This window comes from Carcharodon carcharias, chromosome 15 (assembly GCF_017639515.1).
Source record: "Carcharodon carcharias isolate sCarCar2 chromosome 15, sCarCar2.pri, whole genome shotgun sequence".
Classification (NCBI taxonomy): Eukaryota; Metazoa; Chordata; class Chondrichthyes; order Lamniformes; family Lamnidae; genus Carcharodon; species Carcharodon carcharias.
Window position 1 is genome coordinate 128,267,034 of NC_054481.1, and position 15,489 is coordinate 128,282,522.

A 15,489-nucleotide genomic window follows, 5' to 3' on the forward strand; every position below is an offset into this window, starting at 1 on the left:
CTCGAAACGTCAACTCTTTTCTTCTCCGCCGATGCTGCCAGACCTGCTGAGTTTTTCCAGGTAATTCTGCTTTTGTTTTGGATTTCCAGCATCCGCAGTTTTTTTGTTTTTATATCAGGATGGGCAGGTACTGACTCGCCTGTTACCATGGAAACCAGCCTATGAAACAATGATGTGTCATCACATTGCTTTGTTTGATGTTCCCCATTACATTAAACCCACAGAGTTAAGTAAATAACAGTAGCTGCAGAATGTGAGGCCTCTACTAACCGATACCCAGAAGTGACCTACTTATCACTGAGCTGTACATCTTATAATGGCAAGAGAAATCTTGGTTGCCACAGGATCAATTGCAGAAGATAAATTCACATCCTCTTCCGCAAACCAAAACTTTTATAATTGGCAAGAATTGTATTTGTCACTCTCTCCCCTTGCACTTTGACAAATTTCTTTTTTGCTCCAAGTTGACCTTATCAGATAAGTGAGCTTTGTTTTCTATGTTGCTGTCAAAGCCAGTTTGGAGAAAGTTGCGGTGAATCAGCTGTCAGGTTTGTATTCAGCCTCGAGTTTAATTAATAAGGTACTGAATTTAACACATGTTCGTACAGATACTACAACCAAGAATCATATAAAGCAGGGGAATAAAGGTGGGAAACCTTTTTCTTATCACGGGCCAGTCACACAGACAAAATCAGTTGTGGGCCACACACACACACACACACACACACACACATAAAAACCAACTGCATTTAGTCTTTTTTTAAGAGAGATACAGAAACGTTCAACTCACCCGCTGTTTTAAGGCGATGGCTGAGTTTGGATATTATATTGTTAAATATTATTCTAGCAATTTAGCTGACACTATTGTCCAAAGCAAATTCTTTACGATGATGGTAAATGCTATTTTGAAGGCGCTACTGTCGTAGGTCTATATTTTTAGAAATCTTGCTGCAGACTGGGATGAAACTGAGCAACAGGCCGGATCTGGCCCAGGGGCTGTAGGCTCCCCATCCTTGATATAAGGGATTGGGGCTGGAATGGAAAGAGCTTGTGATTTAATCGAGCTTAGCTGGTTACAGCTCTGAGCTACAGCACAGCAGACATTATCCTCTTTATTGGTAGTAAGTTCCTCAGGATTGGAAAATTAGCTGTAAGGATATTTCTGTCTTTGTATCCCTCTCCCGGCTTAAAAAAAATAAACGAGTATAATTTTACCTCTCCCCTACCACCCATTTCCTCTGTTTCTCTCCCCGCACCCAGTTTACAGACTCCTTCGGGACTACCCAGGGTGTCTTCAGGAATGACACGCCAATCTCCCAGGCACTGCCATGAGAAAAACCCAGAGGAAAAGGAATTCTTAAGGGGCATTAAAAAAAGTATAACGGCCTGGATTTCCAAACTGGAGGCAGGCAGGGAGAGCTGGGAAAATTCCCACCCGTCTCAGGAGAAGACGCCCGGAGAAAGGCAGGATCTTCATTGCCGGGTGGTGGGGGTGGGGCTGGGTGGGGGTGGGGGCTGGGGGCTGGGGGCTGGGGGCTGGGTTGGGCCAGCCGACCCGGGAAGATGTTTGGAGTCAGCGGCAGGGGCTGCCGGGTGTGGAGGCGATGCTGTTTAAAAGGCCCACCCTCGGTGCTGTGGGGCTTTGTCCCAATCCAATTAAAAACAGGAGGGGTCTCCAGCCCTCAGCCCTCACACCCCGTCACCCTCCAAACACTCCCCATGCCCCCAGCCTTGCCCCCACGATGCCTCATGCCGCCACACCAAGCTCTGCACCTCCACCCACCTTCTATGGCTACCCCCCCCACCCCCCCACCATGTCAAGCTATGGCACTGACCTACTAGAGTCAATGCGCCCTGCAGTGACAGTGGGATGTGTAAATAGCTTTAAAAAAAAAGTAATTCATTCATTAATTCCTCCTATGTGGAAACAAAAGTCATTTAGTGCTTTCATGGATGTCTGGGCTGTCAGCCAAGCATACATAATGAGGCTTAGCTGAGAACTCAGGCGTCCATTATGCTTGCTAAAACAGCTGTGTCACAGAGAAAACATTGTTTGGTTGACAGCTCAGGCTCTCTATCTCTACTGTCGATTTCCAATGTTTGTTTACACTAAGCAGTATCAAGGCTTATTGGTTACTGATGCTTTAAAGGGTCTGGATGATTGATACTTTTATTAGCTGGTAGTGAAATGACTTTTTTTTCAACATAGGAGAAAATTATGAATGAATAACATTTTTTGAAGATTTATTTTTACACATCCTACTGTCACTATAGGGTTCATTGGTTCTAGACAGTGTATTGTGGGTCAGTGGGCATGAAAGTGCAATAGCTTAGTGGGCATGAGGGGCCATGGGGGGGTGGGTTGGGGGCATGAGGAAGACCTTTTGAAAGAGGACCTTTTAAAAGGTCCCCTCATTCAGACAAGGGTTCACAACTCCTCTGAGGGGCTGTGAACCATGACTCTTAAAAACCTGGCCTGACTCCATGAGAATTGCTGAGAAGTAGGGGGACATGCCTATCTCCACAATAGAGCCGGCCAGGGCTTTCTGCAGGAACCAGTCCACACTCTTCAAAAGGCCCTCCCGAAAATCAGACAGCCCGGGAATGGGGGTTAGGAATCCCGGGATCGGGACCTGCCCGCCTTCTTTAAAGGGCTCCCAAGTCATCCCGATTCTATGGAAATCCAGGCCCGTGTGTTTGCCTTTCATTTTCTTTAAGCTTATTAGTTACACAAAATATTCGCGATTGGAAGAAGGGTGTTTGATTGGGCAGGGAGGTTGGCGTTATACCTCCAGGAATACATCCAATCAGAATTGGCAATACTCTGGACCTGGAGGAAGAGCCTAATCTCAGGCCAGAGGCTCCTTCAGTCGTCAGGGAAACAGTTTGAGCAGCCTGGGGCCTAGGCCACAAGCTCCTTCAGGACTTAGGGATATAGCTGGGCTGCTTGTTCTTCAGTTGAAGGGTTGAAGATTGCCAGCCAGTCCACGGGCATAAAAACCAAAACAAACACATTTTAGCACATGAACAAAGTGGAAGCAAATTGTCCAACTTGGGATTCCGACGTCCTTTAACATCAGGAATGCCCTGTGGCTTAGTATAGACTGGAAGAATGTTCCCGATGGGAAAATCCTGAGAAATGTTTTACAATTCCATCTAGCAACACTTTATAATTGACCACATCCCCAGTCAGTTGTGGTGTGCATCAGGCAGTGCTTGAGTTAGTGTTGTAAAAGGAGCATGTTTGTGGTTCCTGGGTCAGTTGCTAAAATGTATTTTGGGCAAAAAATTCCTCTCGGTGCTCTTTGTAACAGAATGCTAAACATACTTATAAAGAAGACGTCTACACTTAGGCAGCAAATGGTTTCCTTTAGTCTTCAAACAACAAAATGCTGCCCATTTCCTAAATTTCGCCATCATCCCCGTGCTTGCTGACCCACATTGGTTCCCCATTCAGCAAAGCCTTGATTTTAAAACTCTTATCCTTGTTTTCTAATCACTCCATGGCCTCACCCTCATCGCTGTAACCTCCTCCGTTCTTACATCCCTCTGGGATCGGTGCGGCACTTCAATTCTAGCCTCTTGCACCTTCCAGATTTCCTTCGCTCCACCATTGGGTGGCTGTGTTTTCAGCTGTCTGGGCCTTTAAGCTCTGGAGCACCTTCTCTAAACCTCTTTGCCTCTCTCTGTCCTCCTTTTAAGACGTTCCTTAAAACCGCCCTCTTTGACCAAGCTTTCTGTCACCTGTCCTAATATCCCTTAATGTGGCTCAGTGTCAAATGTTGCTTCACGGCAGTCCTGTGAAGAAGCTTCAATATTTTAATATTTTAATACGTTAACGGTGCATATGGATGCAATTTGTTGGTTGTTGAAGAAATCCTTTTGCCAATACTATTCATCTTAATTTTCTACTTTTTTACCTAGTCTGCTACATTCTTCTCGTTTGGTGAAGTACTTGAACCCGTTGGCAGCTCTTCTCTCTGCCTTCTCATGTTTCTTGATGTGCCAGGGGAGTTTCGTGGTGATGTTAGTCACAAAGTTACAGAACGGTCGTAAACAATGATAGTGCCCCCTCATCCGGAACTCACATTGCTGCAATGGAATAAAAGGTTATTAAAAATTAGAGCACACTTTGGATATTATTGTAATGTGCCAGTGCATTAATTAGACTCCGCTGCCAAGAACATATAAAATTGGAGGAGGAGGAGGAGGAGTGGGCCATTTGGCCTCTCGAACCCTGCTCGACCATTTATTAAGATCATGGCTGATCTTGTATGTCAACCCCACTTTTCCACAGATTCACCAGAATGAAAGCAGGTCTTGAAGGGTTAAATTATAATGGCGGACTGCATAATCTTGCGCTCTCTAGGGGATATGGCGGTGCGGTGGTAATGTCACTGGCTACTAATCCAGAGACCCAGGCTAATGCGCTAGGGACACGGGTTCAAATCCCACCTCGGCGACTGGTGGGATTGAAATTCAATGAATAAATCTGGAATATAAAGCTCTTGAAATTATCACTGATTGTTGTAAAAACCCATCTGGTTCACTGGTGTCCTTTAGGGAAGAAAGTCTGCCGTCCTTAACAGGCCTGGCCTACATGTGACTCCAGACCCACAGCAATGTGGTCGACTCTTAACTACTGCCTTCAGAAATGGCCCAGTAAACTGCTCAGTTCAAGGGCAATTAGGGATGGGCAACAGAATGCTGGCCTCACATCTCACGAAAGGATTTTTAAAACAAAGCTCCCTTAGGTTTAAAATATTGATGGGTTATCTAACCGAGATAATCAAAAGGATTCTAAAAGGCAGATAAAGAGAAACCATTTTCTCTGGTGGGAGGGTTCAGGACAAGGGGACACAATCTTAAAATCTGAGCTGAGCCTTTCAGGAGTGCAGTCAGGGAGCATTTTAACACACGCTAAAAGGTAGCGGAAGGCTGGAACTCTCCAGCTTGGCAGGTCGGTGGGGGGTGGGGGGGGGGTCAACTGGAATTTTCAAGATGGACTGTTGAGAAAAAGCATCAAAAGACAGGCAAACGGAGTTAAGCTATAGATCAGCTATGATCAAACTGAATGACCTCCTGAACCTATAATTTATGGTTAGCTGCTTTTATCTCCAAAGGCCTCATTTGAAATTTACAAATTGTGTTAGTTTCCGTGACTTCCGATGGACTCATTGCCATCAATTTGAATAAGGATTTGAATATCTTCAAGCCAAGAACAAAGCTTTCACTGGAGGCTGGGGAACTTTGTTTGGTTTTTGTTGTAAATTATCCCCTGACTATTCTTTGATCACCAACTGTAACATTCAGATACATCAGCTATTATGTCTGATTGCAACAATTACACTGCCCAAGGTTTTCAAACCTTCATCTGCAGCAGCCTTACAATCTGCTCCGCTCGCACTCAAAATCTATTTGTAACGTGAGGCGCTGCTGGAGTTGACACCTGTGAATCCAGCCCAAACTGGGAGTGAATGTGGGACACCCCTGTAAGGATCCTTATCCCTTCAGGGAACACAGTTAACCTGGTCAGGGATCATAGAGATGCTCGCTGATTTTTGAACGGCTTTTTGAGCTGTGCCCTTTAAACTCTCTTTAATCACTGGTAGCTGTTATGCTCTTTTCTTTGACATAAACGTATCAATCACGCGCAAGGAATGGTAAAATGATAATGTGGGTTCTTTATTTGAAAATAAGACTATAAACAAATAATGTTAACTAGGAGGTTAAGTATACGTGTTTGACTCCTACCATCTGCTTCTGTAAACTGACTACAAGTCAGGGAGCTAACACATCACATTCCAAACTCACGACCTCTACCATCTAGAAGGACAAGGGCAACAGACTCATGGGAACACCACCACCTGGAAATTCCCCTCCAAACCACTCATCATCCTGACTTGGAAATATATCGCCGTTCCTTCACTGTCGCTGGGTTAAAATCCTGGAACTCCCTCCCTAACAGCACTGTGGGTGTACCTACACCACATGGACTGCAGCGGTTCAAGAAGGCAGCTCACCACCACCTTCCCAAGGGAAATTAGGGATGGGTAATAAATGCTGGCCTAACCAGTGATGCCCACATCCCATAAATGAATTTAAAAAAACATTCTGTTAAGGTGGTAGTGATTGACAGCAGTTTAAGATACGCCCCCTTTAAGATACATCATATCACAACATCCCCCTTTTTTCTAAACTAAAGGTTTACCTTTAAAGAATCAAACGATTTATTGTTTGGTACTGTTCTGATTTGGCATCTGTATCGTTACCCTGTCAAGCCATTTGCTGTTTGTATTTGTACAGGTTCTGGCTATATGCTGACGGTTTAAGCTAGATTCCAGGGGCCATCTGTTGGATATTGTACTCGAAGGTTCTGTCCGATGTTCAGGTTGGGGTAATTTGTTACCCGCATGCCAGCCGTGGACATCTTTCACCTTTCCCTGCTTTTCCAGTAATGCATCGCGTACCCCTGAGAATATCCACAGGTGATGACTGAGGAAGTGTGTCTGGCAAATAGCAATCCTGCAGCTGAGGGAATAGTCGCACTGAGCGCTGTCACTCTAAGATACAACATGGCCATGTGTAGATTGTGTCCCCCTTGATGGCAATTCATGATTAAGGATTTTACAGTTTGGACCATATGTTCTGCCACTCCATTGGATCTGGAGTAATGCAGTGAAGTAGTGATATGTACGACTCTCCACCTTTCGTACCTTGCCTTAAAGGGTCGTCCAGTGTTTCGTGATCCATCGGAAATAACCTCCAGTGGTGCCCCAAAGACTGAAGATCGAACTTGATGGGCAGAATTTTGCCCTCGACCGGGCCCGGGAGCAGTCGCAAAGCCACCCTCCACCCGCGATCGGGCCCCAACATCGAGTTCACACTGTTTGGCCAATTAACGGCCAGGCGGTGTGAGACATGCGCCAGGAGCCTCCGCGCTGACACGTGTTAAATATGAGTTCTAAACGTTTTTTTTTTAAATCACTGGTCGAAACCTCATCCTGCCCGTGGATGAGGTTTCGCCAAAAATGCAAAGGCCGCTTGGCCTTTTTGCCTGCCCGCTGACAGAACACTTGGATGGGCAGCGGAAAAGTCAAATCAATTAATTAATTAAGGACCTTAGTCGGCTGTTTAATTGTTGGCAGAGTTAGAGTCCAAATTTAAAAAGAATGGGAAAAGAATATACAGTTAAGTGTCCTTTGATTATCCTTGAAGTGTAGATTTAAATATTGCAGTTGATTTAGGCTAGCTGGTTTCTTGGATGGGGTCAGACGAAGAAGATGTTGTAATCATTACAAGGTTTTAGGTTTGCTGCTAGGTTTCTGGTAGAGTTGGCTTCTTGAACTGGGCAACATGCTTATTCCCAAAGAGCGAGGGGGAGAGAGTGAGCTTGCTTCCTCTGCTGAAGGCTTTCTGGTTACCCCCTGTATCACTTGCAATCTCTCTCTAGTGGTTGGCAGCCTTGCCTTGAAATACTTCACCCATTGTGTATTTCCAAGAGGTTTTAGGTGGGTCTGTCTGTGGCTGCCATTGTTTCAATATCCAGTACTTTGCATTTTTAATCTCTTCCTTAGACAGCTATGAGTTTCGAAGGGCGTGTGGATCACAGGAAATGTTTCTCTCTTCATATTCCTCTGAGGGTGATTTGTTGGTTTCTCACCTTCAATTTGGAATGTGGCCTTGCGTTTTGAAACCGTTTGCTCTGTCTCAGTTTGCAAAACTTCCAGTCAGTTGAAAGTAGAAAAATCATATTTTCAGAAATAAAGGGGCACAGCCTTGTGACAGTTACAGTCAACAAATCATCTCTGTGGATGCTGAAGCAGTCAGCTGCAAGTCTGGTCCATGGATGTGGGGTATCTCATGAGGGAATAGCGTTTCTCTCTGGTTGCTAGGCATGAAGCTTTGGCATGCCTCGCATCTCCTCACAGCGTTTTCGATGTCTTAGTGGATTCCTGGTTAAAATACCGTTTCTCTGGCCAACCTGTTGGTTCTATCAGTTCCCATGTGTGCCCGATGCAATTATTGGAGGATATCAGGTCACATGGACCCTGGGATGATGAGTTGCTTTCTCTTAAAGATGACTCCTTGAGATACTTTGAGTTAATCTCTTTAGGACTAAAATGGTCTCATGGCCTCTGGAACATTCTGGAAGGACTCCGGCCATTTGACAGTCACTGTCTTCCGTTGTTTATGTAGTACAGGATTATTGGATGTTTCATGTTGTAGTACTTGGCATTTAATTGGCCAAAATGCATAAGGTCAACAGGCAGAACATCTTCCACTTCAATGTCCACAAGATCTACCTGCAGATCTAGGGAGAAGCCTCCAGTTTTTGATGGGTTAGGTAGAGGGCTTAGTGTGTTGGATGTGACTATGGAATTACCTGGCTTGTGGTGTACGTCACAATCATAGCCTTGTACTTTGACCAGTAGGCACTGTAATCCTGGCAGTGCACAAGTTAGGAATTTGTGTCAGATCATCTCAAGTGGTTTATGGACAGTTTCCACAACCAACTTCTTTCCAAATAATAAGTGTGGAACCGCTGAATGCTGAACAGCAGTGCCAAGGTTTCACGTTCTACATTTGAATAATTAGCCTGGGCAGTGGCTAAACTCTTGGAGGCAAAAGCAATAGGGTTCCCTTTCTGGAGAAGGCACATTCCAAGTCCTTTTTGGGATGCATCAACCTCAAGTGTAGCCTCCTCGGCTGGGTTGTGAACTGAAGTGTTGATAGTCCTTTGGTTAATTACATCGTAAGGTCATTAAAAATGTTTTGGTGACCCTCCTGCCAAACAAGCGGTACTCCTTTCTTCAGATGTTCCAAAGGAGATGAAACTTTTTGGGCAAAGTTAGATACATAGGGTGAAAGGAAATTAAACTGAGGCAACAACACAGATTATTTTTGACTTGTGGAGTGCGCATTGCACTGACATCTTCTAACTTGCTAGGCTTACCTGTCCTGCCTGTCATGACAATGGTGGATAACTTACACCCAACCTGCAGACTCTTTGGCTTCGTACTTGCATTCGCTTTGTAGTAATGCTTCCGCGCTCTAACCTTTGGGTTGGTCCAAGAGGTCTTTTTGGAATGCTTCTACTGGGGTAGATGCTATCAGGAGCTTGATTATTCTGTTAGCGAGCTGTGCTGCCTCAAGTTGCAATCATTCCCCTTGTCACTACATCTACTCATGAACTGATCAATGGTCTCTGTCAGTTGTTGTCTACAAGACGTGAATTCAAGGTGGTGTATTTGGAAATTGAGCTTCAATTGTACTGATCTTCGAGTGTAGACCAAATGTTATCTAGATGCTTAAGATGGTCGTCGGACACATCTGTGTCGTGTTCAGTAGAGGGAGGCCTTCACTGCCTAAATCCATTTTAATTTTAGTGCTCGTTTGTCCGGCTCAGAAATATTGAGGCCTAGTAAACACAGGTCTATGTGTTGTCGGGTCAAAGTAAACTCAGATAGAACGTCCACTGCCTTCCAATTGAGTGCTGGAAATTTCGTGGTCATCTTTTGGCTTTAAGCAGGATTTTTAATGCTACCTGGAACTGCTGGCAGCTATTCAGTTTGTTTTGACAACTTCCAAACTTAATGTAGCTCTGAGTTGCAGTACCTTAAGCAGCCACTGCCTTAGCTTGTCATGGGCTATTGCTTGACTGCAATGGTGGCACTGTTGAGTTCTTTCTGAGTTTCCCTGGGTTTACTGAAGCTCCGCCCACAAAACAGTGATTTTAGGCGTGAATTAGGGTTGCCAACTGTGATTAAATGTATTCCTGGAGGCTTGATCACATGATTTGCCCTCCTACTCCAGCTATTAGTTAGCCAACAAATCCACCCTTGTGATGCACTGCCTTCCAATGCCAATTGGAAAGCAAAAAGACCCAAATCAGTGATACTTGTGTATCAGCTAAGCAGTCTTTTTTCCCCCATTTTCAATATTTTTACATCTGATAAAGAGAAATGTTCAATAAACTGACAAAAAAACCAATTTTTTTTAATGCCCCAATGATTTTTCTCCAGGGTTACACAGCAGTGTCCGGGAGATTGACCTTCAATTCCTGGAGACTCCTGGAGGGTTCCCAACAGCAGCTGATGGGAATTTCTGTGGGTAACAGATTCAACCTGGAAAGACTCCAATGAATCTGTGTTAATCATAATGACAAATGCACAGAAATTGAGAGCTGCTTTTTGGGAGCATGAAATGTGGTGCTTTGCTGGATTTGTGTGCATTATGAGGAATTGGGGCTCTTGTGATGTCGCACTGTCTCCAACAAGTATACATCTAGCATGGTTCTGGGACAACAGGAAGGGCTCACAATGTCTGCCTGATATTGCTCTAGCGTAGTATAAAGAGCTGGGAGATCAGCTGGTTTCCAAGCAAGTACCATTGACAAGTCAGGAGTGCGATGGAATACTCTCCACTTGCCTGGATGAGTGCAGCTCCTACAACACTCAAGAAGCTCGACACTATCCAGGACAAAGCAGCCCGCTTGATTGGCGCCCCATCCACAAACATTCACTCCCTCCACCATCGATGCACAATGGCAGCAGTGTGTACCATCTACAAGATGCACTACAGGAATTCACCAAGGCTCCTTAGACAGCACCAAGCCCGCGACCACTACCATCTAGAAGGACAAGGGCAGCAGACGCACGGGAACACGACCACCTGGAAGTTCCCCTCCACCATCCGGACTAGGAAATATATCACCGTTCCTTCACTGCCACCGGGTCAAAGTCCTGGAATTCCCTTTCTAACAGCAATGTGGGTGTACCTACACCACATGGACTGCAGCGGCTCACCACAACCTTCTCACGGGCAATTGGGGATGGGCAATGAATGCTGGCCTTGCTAGTGACACCTACATCACGTGAACAAATGAAGGAAAAGGGAATTCAATCAAAAGAGCGAGCAGCATATAAGTTTTGTCCAGAGGTTAGAATGCTTTATAGAGTCACCTAGAATTGGGAGTGTCAAAATGTTTTGTCTGGAATATTTTGGCACATTCAGTATTCCAATTCTGCCTGTGGAGACCGCGTGAGGAGGTCTCAATTCAAAGTAGCTTTGAGCCCATCTTGATGGTGAATATCATCAGGGTAAATCCTGCACAATTGGCTGTCAAGAGGTTTATTTTAATGCCTGCTTACCTGGTTCGGACAGAGGCACTGCAGAGAGTAATAGGAGAACTGGTCACGCACGTTGACGAGGTTGTTGTTGGGATTGATGTGATCTAGACAATGGGATTCAGCCTTCCCAGATGTTTTACAGACATACTTGCAATTTCCAAACAGACAGTGGAAGTGGAACTTGTTGGCGTATTTACAATCAGTCGCTAGACAGGGATCGCTAAAGAGAGTAAAAACGGTTAGAGCTGAAACCAGAAACTCTGAAACAGGAACTAAAGGACAATAGAGCCACACATGAACCAGTGGTGGTGTCTGGACCAGCAGAATGTGAGCCAGCTGAATGCCAGAATCTTATCTTGGATCCCCCACCCTTCAGCCAATCTGGAAGCAAACATCTGAACCAGAGCAAAATGTTCTGAAATCACACATGTGCTTGAGAGATCAGTCATGTGTGTGAGTGTGGGTCTACATGTTTGTGAGTATAGTTTCACATGTGTGTGAGTATAGTTTTAGATCTGTGTGAGTATAGTTCTACATGTGTGAGTATAGTTCTACATGTGCGAATGGAGCTCTACTTATGTGTGAATATAGTTCTAGATGTGTGTGAATATATTTCTATGTGTGTGACTATAGTTCTACATGTATGTAAGTATAATTCTAGATGTGTGTGAGTATAGCTCTACTTGTGTGTGAGTATAGTTCTGTTTTGGGTGCGAATATATTTCCACGTGTGTGACTATAGTTCTACATGTTTGTGAGTATAGTTCTAGATGTGCATGAGTATAGTTTTAGATGTGCATGAGTATACTTCTACGTGTTTGTGGGTATAGTTCTAGATGTGTGTGTGAGAGCATAGCTCTAGATGTGTGTGTGAGCATCGTTCTAGATGTGTGTGAGTATAGATCTAGATGTTTGTGAGTATAGTTCTATACATTTGTGAGTATAGTTCTACATGTTTGTGAGTATAGCTCTACATGTTTGTGAGTATAGCTCTACATGTTTGAGTATAGTTCTACATGTGTGAGTGTAGTTCTACATGTGTGAGTGTAGTTCTACATGTGTGTGTAGTTCTACTTGTGTGAGTATAGTTCTAGATGTGTGCGAATATATTTCTATGTGTGCAAATATAGTTCAAGGTGTGTGTGTGAGAGTATAGTTCTAGATATGCATGAGTATAGTTCTAGATATGCGTGAGTATAGTTCTAGATGTGTTTGAGTATAGTTCTAGATGTGCGTGAGTATAGTTCTACATGTTTGTGAGTATAGTTCTACATGAGTGTGATTATAGTTCTGCATGTGAATTTAGTTCTACATGTGTGAGTATAGTTCTACGTGTGAGTATAGTTTTACATGTGTGAGTACAGTTCTACATGTGTGTGAGTATAGTTCTACATGTATGAGTATAGTTCTACATGTGAGTATAGTTCTACATGTTAGTATAACTCTACATGTGTGTATAGTTCTAGATGTGTGTGAGTATAGTTCTACATGTTTGCAAGTATAGTTCTACATGAGTGTGATTATAGTTCTGCATGTGAATTTAGTTCTACATGTGTGAGTATAGTTCTACATGTGTGTGAGTATAGTTCTACATGTGTGAGTATAGTTTTACATGCCTGAGTATAGTTCTACATGTGTGAGTATAGTTCTACATGTGTGTGAGTATAATTCTACATGTGTGAGTATAGTTCTACATGTGAGTATAACTCTGCATGTGTGTATAGTTCTAGATGTTTGTGAGTATAGTTATAGATGTTTGTGAGTATAGTTCTACATGTGTGTGATTATAGTTCTGCATGTGAATGTAGTTCTACATGTGTGAGTATAGTTCTACATGTGTGTGAGTATAGTTCTACATGTGTGTGAGTATAGTTCTACATGTGTGTGAGTATAGTTCTACATGTATGAGTATAGTTCTACGTGTGTGAGTATAGTTCTACGTGTGTGAGTATAGTTCTACATGTGTGTGAGTATAGTTCTACATGTTTGTGAGTATAGTTCTACACATGTGAATATAGTTCTACATGTTTGTGAATATAGTTCTACACATGTGAGTATAGTTCTACATGTGTGTGAGTATAGTTCTACATGTGTGTGAGTATTGTTCTACATGTGTGTGAGTATAGTTCTACACATGTGAGTATAATTCTATATGTTGGGATTATATTCATACATGTTGACTATAGTTCTAGATGTGTGCATCTGGAGTTTGTCATGAACAAAGCTTTGGATTTGGGGCCTCTTTTCAGATTTGACTCCATGCTTTACCTCATCCAGAAGGTTTGGTCTTTATTCAGCAGCTCTAGTTGCGATTTGCAGCCTTTAATCTGATTAACGACTGCACCGCTGCAAACACCCAGGTTGAGATTTATAATGGAATGGCATAAAGAACATAAACATTGAGAAACAGGAGCTGGACCAGGCCATTGGGCCCATCAAGCCTGCTTCACTATTCAACATGATCATGGCTGATCTTCTGCTTCAACTCCACCTTCCCGGACTATCCCCAAATCTCTTCATTCCCTTAGCAACAAAAAATCTTATCGAGCTCAGTGTTGACTGTACTCAATGACAGAGCATCCACAGCTCTCTGGGATAGAGAATCCCAAAGATTCGCAACCTTCTGAGTGAAGAAATGTCTCCTCACCTCAGTCCTAAATTATCGATTCCTTATGGTCAGCCTGTGACCCCTGGTTCTAGATTCCCAGCTGAGGGAAACAACCTCTCAATGGACAACATCTTAAACCACAAGACCGGGCTTCCATTTATACAGCAACTCTGAAGCCCCAAGATACAATTATTGCCTTTAAATTCCTCCTGGTAATGCATTTTATATATCATAATACATACAGTTTTGATGTATTTAATGGCAGCTGTAAATTCAAAGTGACATCCTGACATTCACAGCTGCCTCAGATCCTTGTGAAATGACAGTGATGAATGTATAATATAAACTTTCATGATGTAACAAAGTTCATGATATCAATCACGTAACTACCGTGATATAATGGCTAACTGGTATAGGTTATACAGACAATAACAGACACCTGAAAATAGATTACACGTCTAGTTCAGTCAAAGGGTTTAGATGGTGTCACAAAGCAGAGATTCTCATTTTACAAACTCCTGAGCTTGGATTACTGCTTTAAGTTCACCCACCACTATCTATCATTTGTAACATAGAACTGACAGGGCACTCTTTCGTTCAAATACCCGAAGGAGCTTATTTCTGTGATGTCAAGGTTTTATGGCGTCATTCCCATTTTGAAATCCTGAAGTAAATCAGCCCAGGGTTTGGTCCTCGTTCCCTAATCCTGTCGGGAAAGTGTGAGGTCAGGATTGGGCTCTGCTGTGATGTCCAGGTCATCTCTGCACCAAAGACAACAACAGCTTATATTTGTACAGCACCTTTAACATGTCCAAAGGAGCACCGCAGGAGCATTAGCAAACAAAACGTGGCACCGAGCCCCAAAAGGTGACATTAGGGTAGACAGCCAATAGCTTGGTCAAAGAGGTAGGTTTTAGGGAGTGTCTTAAAGGGGGAGAGTGAGGTAAAGCGATGGAGAGGAGTTGGGAGGGAATTCCTGAGCTTGGGGGTCTAGGTAACTGAAGCCACCAGCCGCCACAATGGTGGAGTGATTAAAACTGGGGATAGTCAACGAGGCCAGAATTGGAGAAGCACAGCTATAGTGGGGCTGGAGGAGGTTACAGAGCTAGGGAGGGGTGTAGGCGGCTGGGGTAGGGTACAGAGATAGGGAGGGTTGTAGGGGCTGGTGGAGGTTACAGAGCTAGGGAGGGGGTTCCACAGAACGATCTGAAAACAAGGATGAGAATTTTAAAGTGAAGGCGTTGCTTGACCAGGAGCCAGTGTAGTTCAGCGAGCACAAGGGTGAGGAGAGATAGGTTAAAATACAGGCCGGCAGAGTCTTGGATGACCTCAAGTTTATGGTGGTCAGAATGTGGAGACCAGCCAGGAGAGTATTGGAATAAATGCAGCTAGAGACAACAAAGGTGCGAATGAACATTTCAACAGCAGATGAGCTGAGACAGGGCTAGTGATGGACGATTTAACAGAGCTGGAAATAGGCACCAAGATTGCAAACAGACTCAGAGAGTTGCCAGAGAGAGGGATGGATCCAAAGCTAGCGAATAGAATTTGAAATGGGAACGAAAACAATGGTTTCACAGTCTTCCCAATATTTAATTGTGAAGCATTCACCAAAAACAAGTGAAGAAATTTGACACCAGGTTGTCAGGAATTGTTTAGAGTAGGTGAGAGGGTAGCTTTGAGGAAGGAGAGTATTGTGTGTCTGACAGTGGTTGTCACCTGCTACTGAGTTACAATGAGAGTTAGAGG

General features: G+C 43.8%; 1 protein-coding gene across 1 annotated transcript in view; it reads right to left on the reverse strand.

Moving 5' to 3' along the window:
* The window catches only part of casz1 (castor zinc finger 1), a 383,715-nt gene that overhangs the window by 24,456 nt on the left and 343,770 nt on the right, over positions 1-15,489 (reverse strand). The window contains exons 20-21 of the mRNA XM_041206599.1: positions 11,154-11,352; positions 3,921-4,092 (exon numbers count right to left, since the gene is read on the reverse strand). Coding sequence (XP_041062533.1) covers positions 3,921-4,092; positions 11,154-11,352 — 371 coding nt within the window. The remainder of the gene's footprint in view (positions 1-3,920; positions 4,093-11,153; positions 11,353-15,489) is intronic.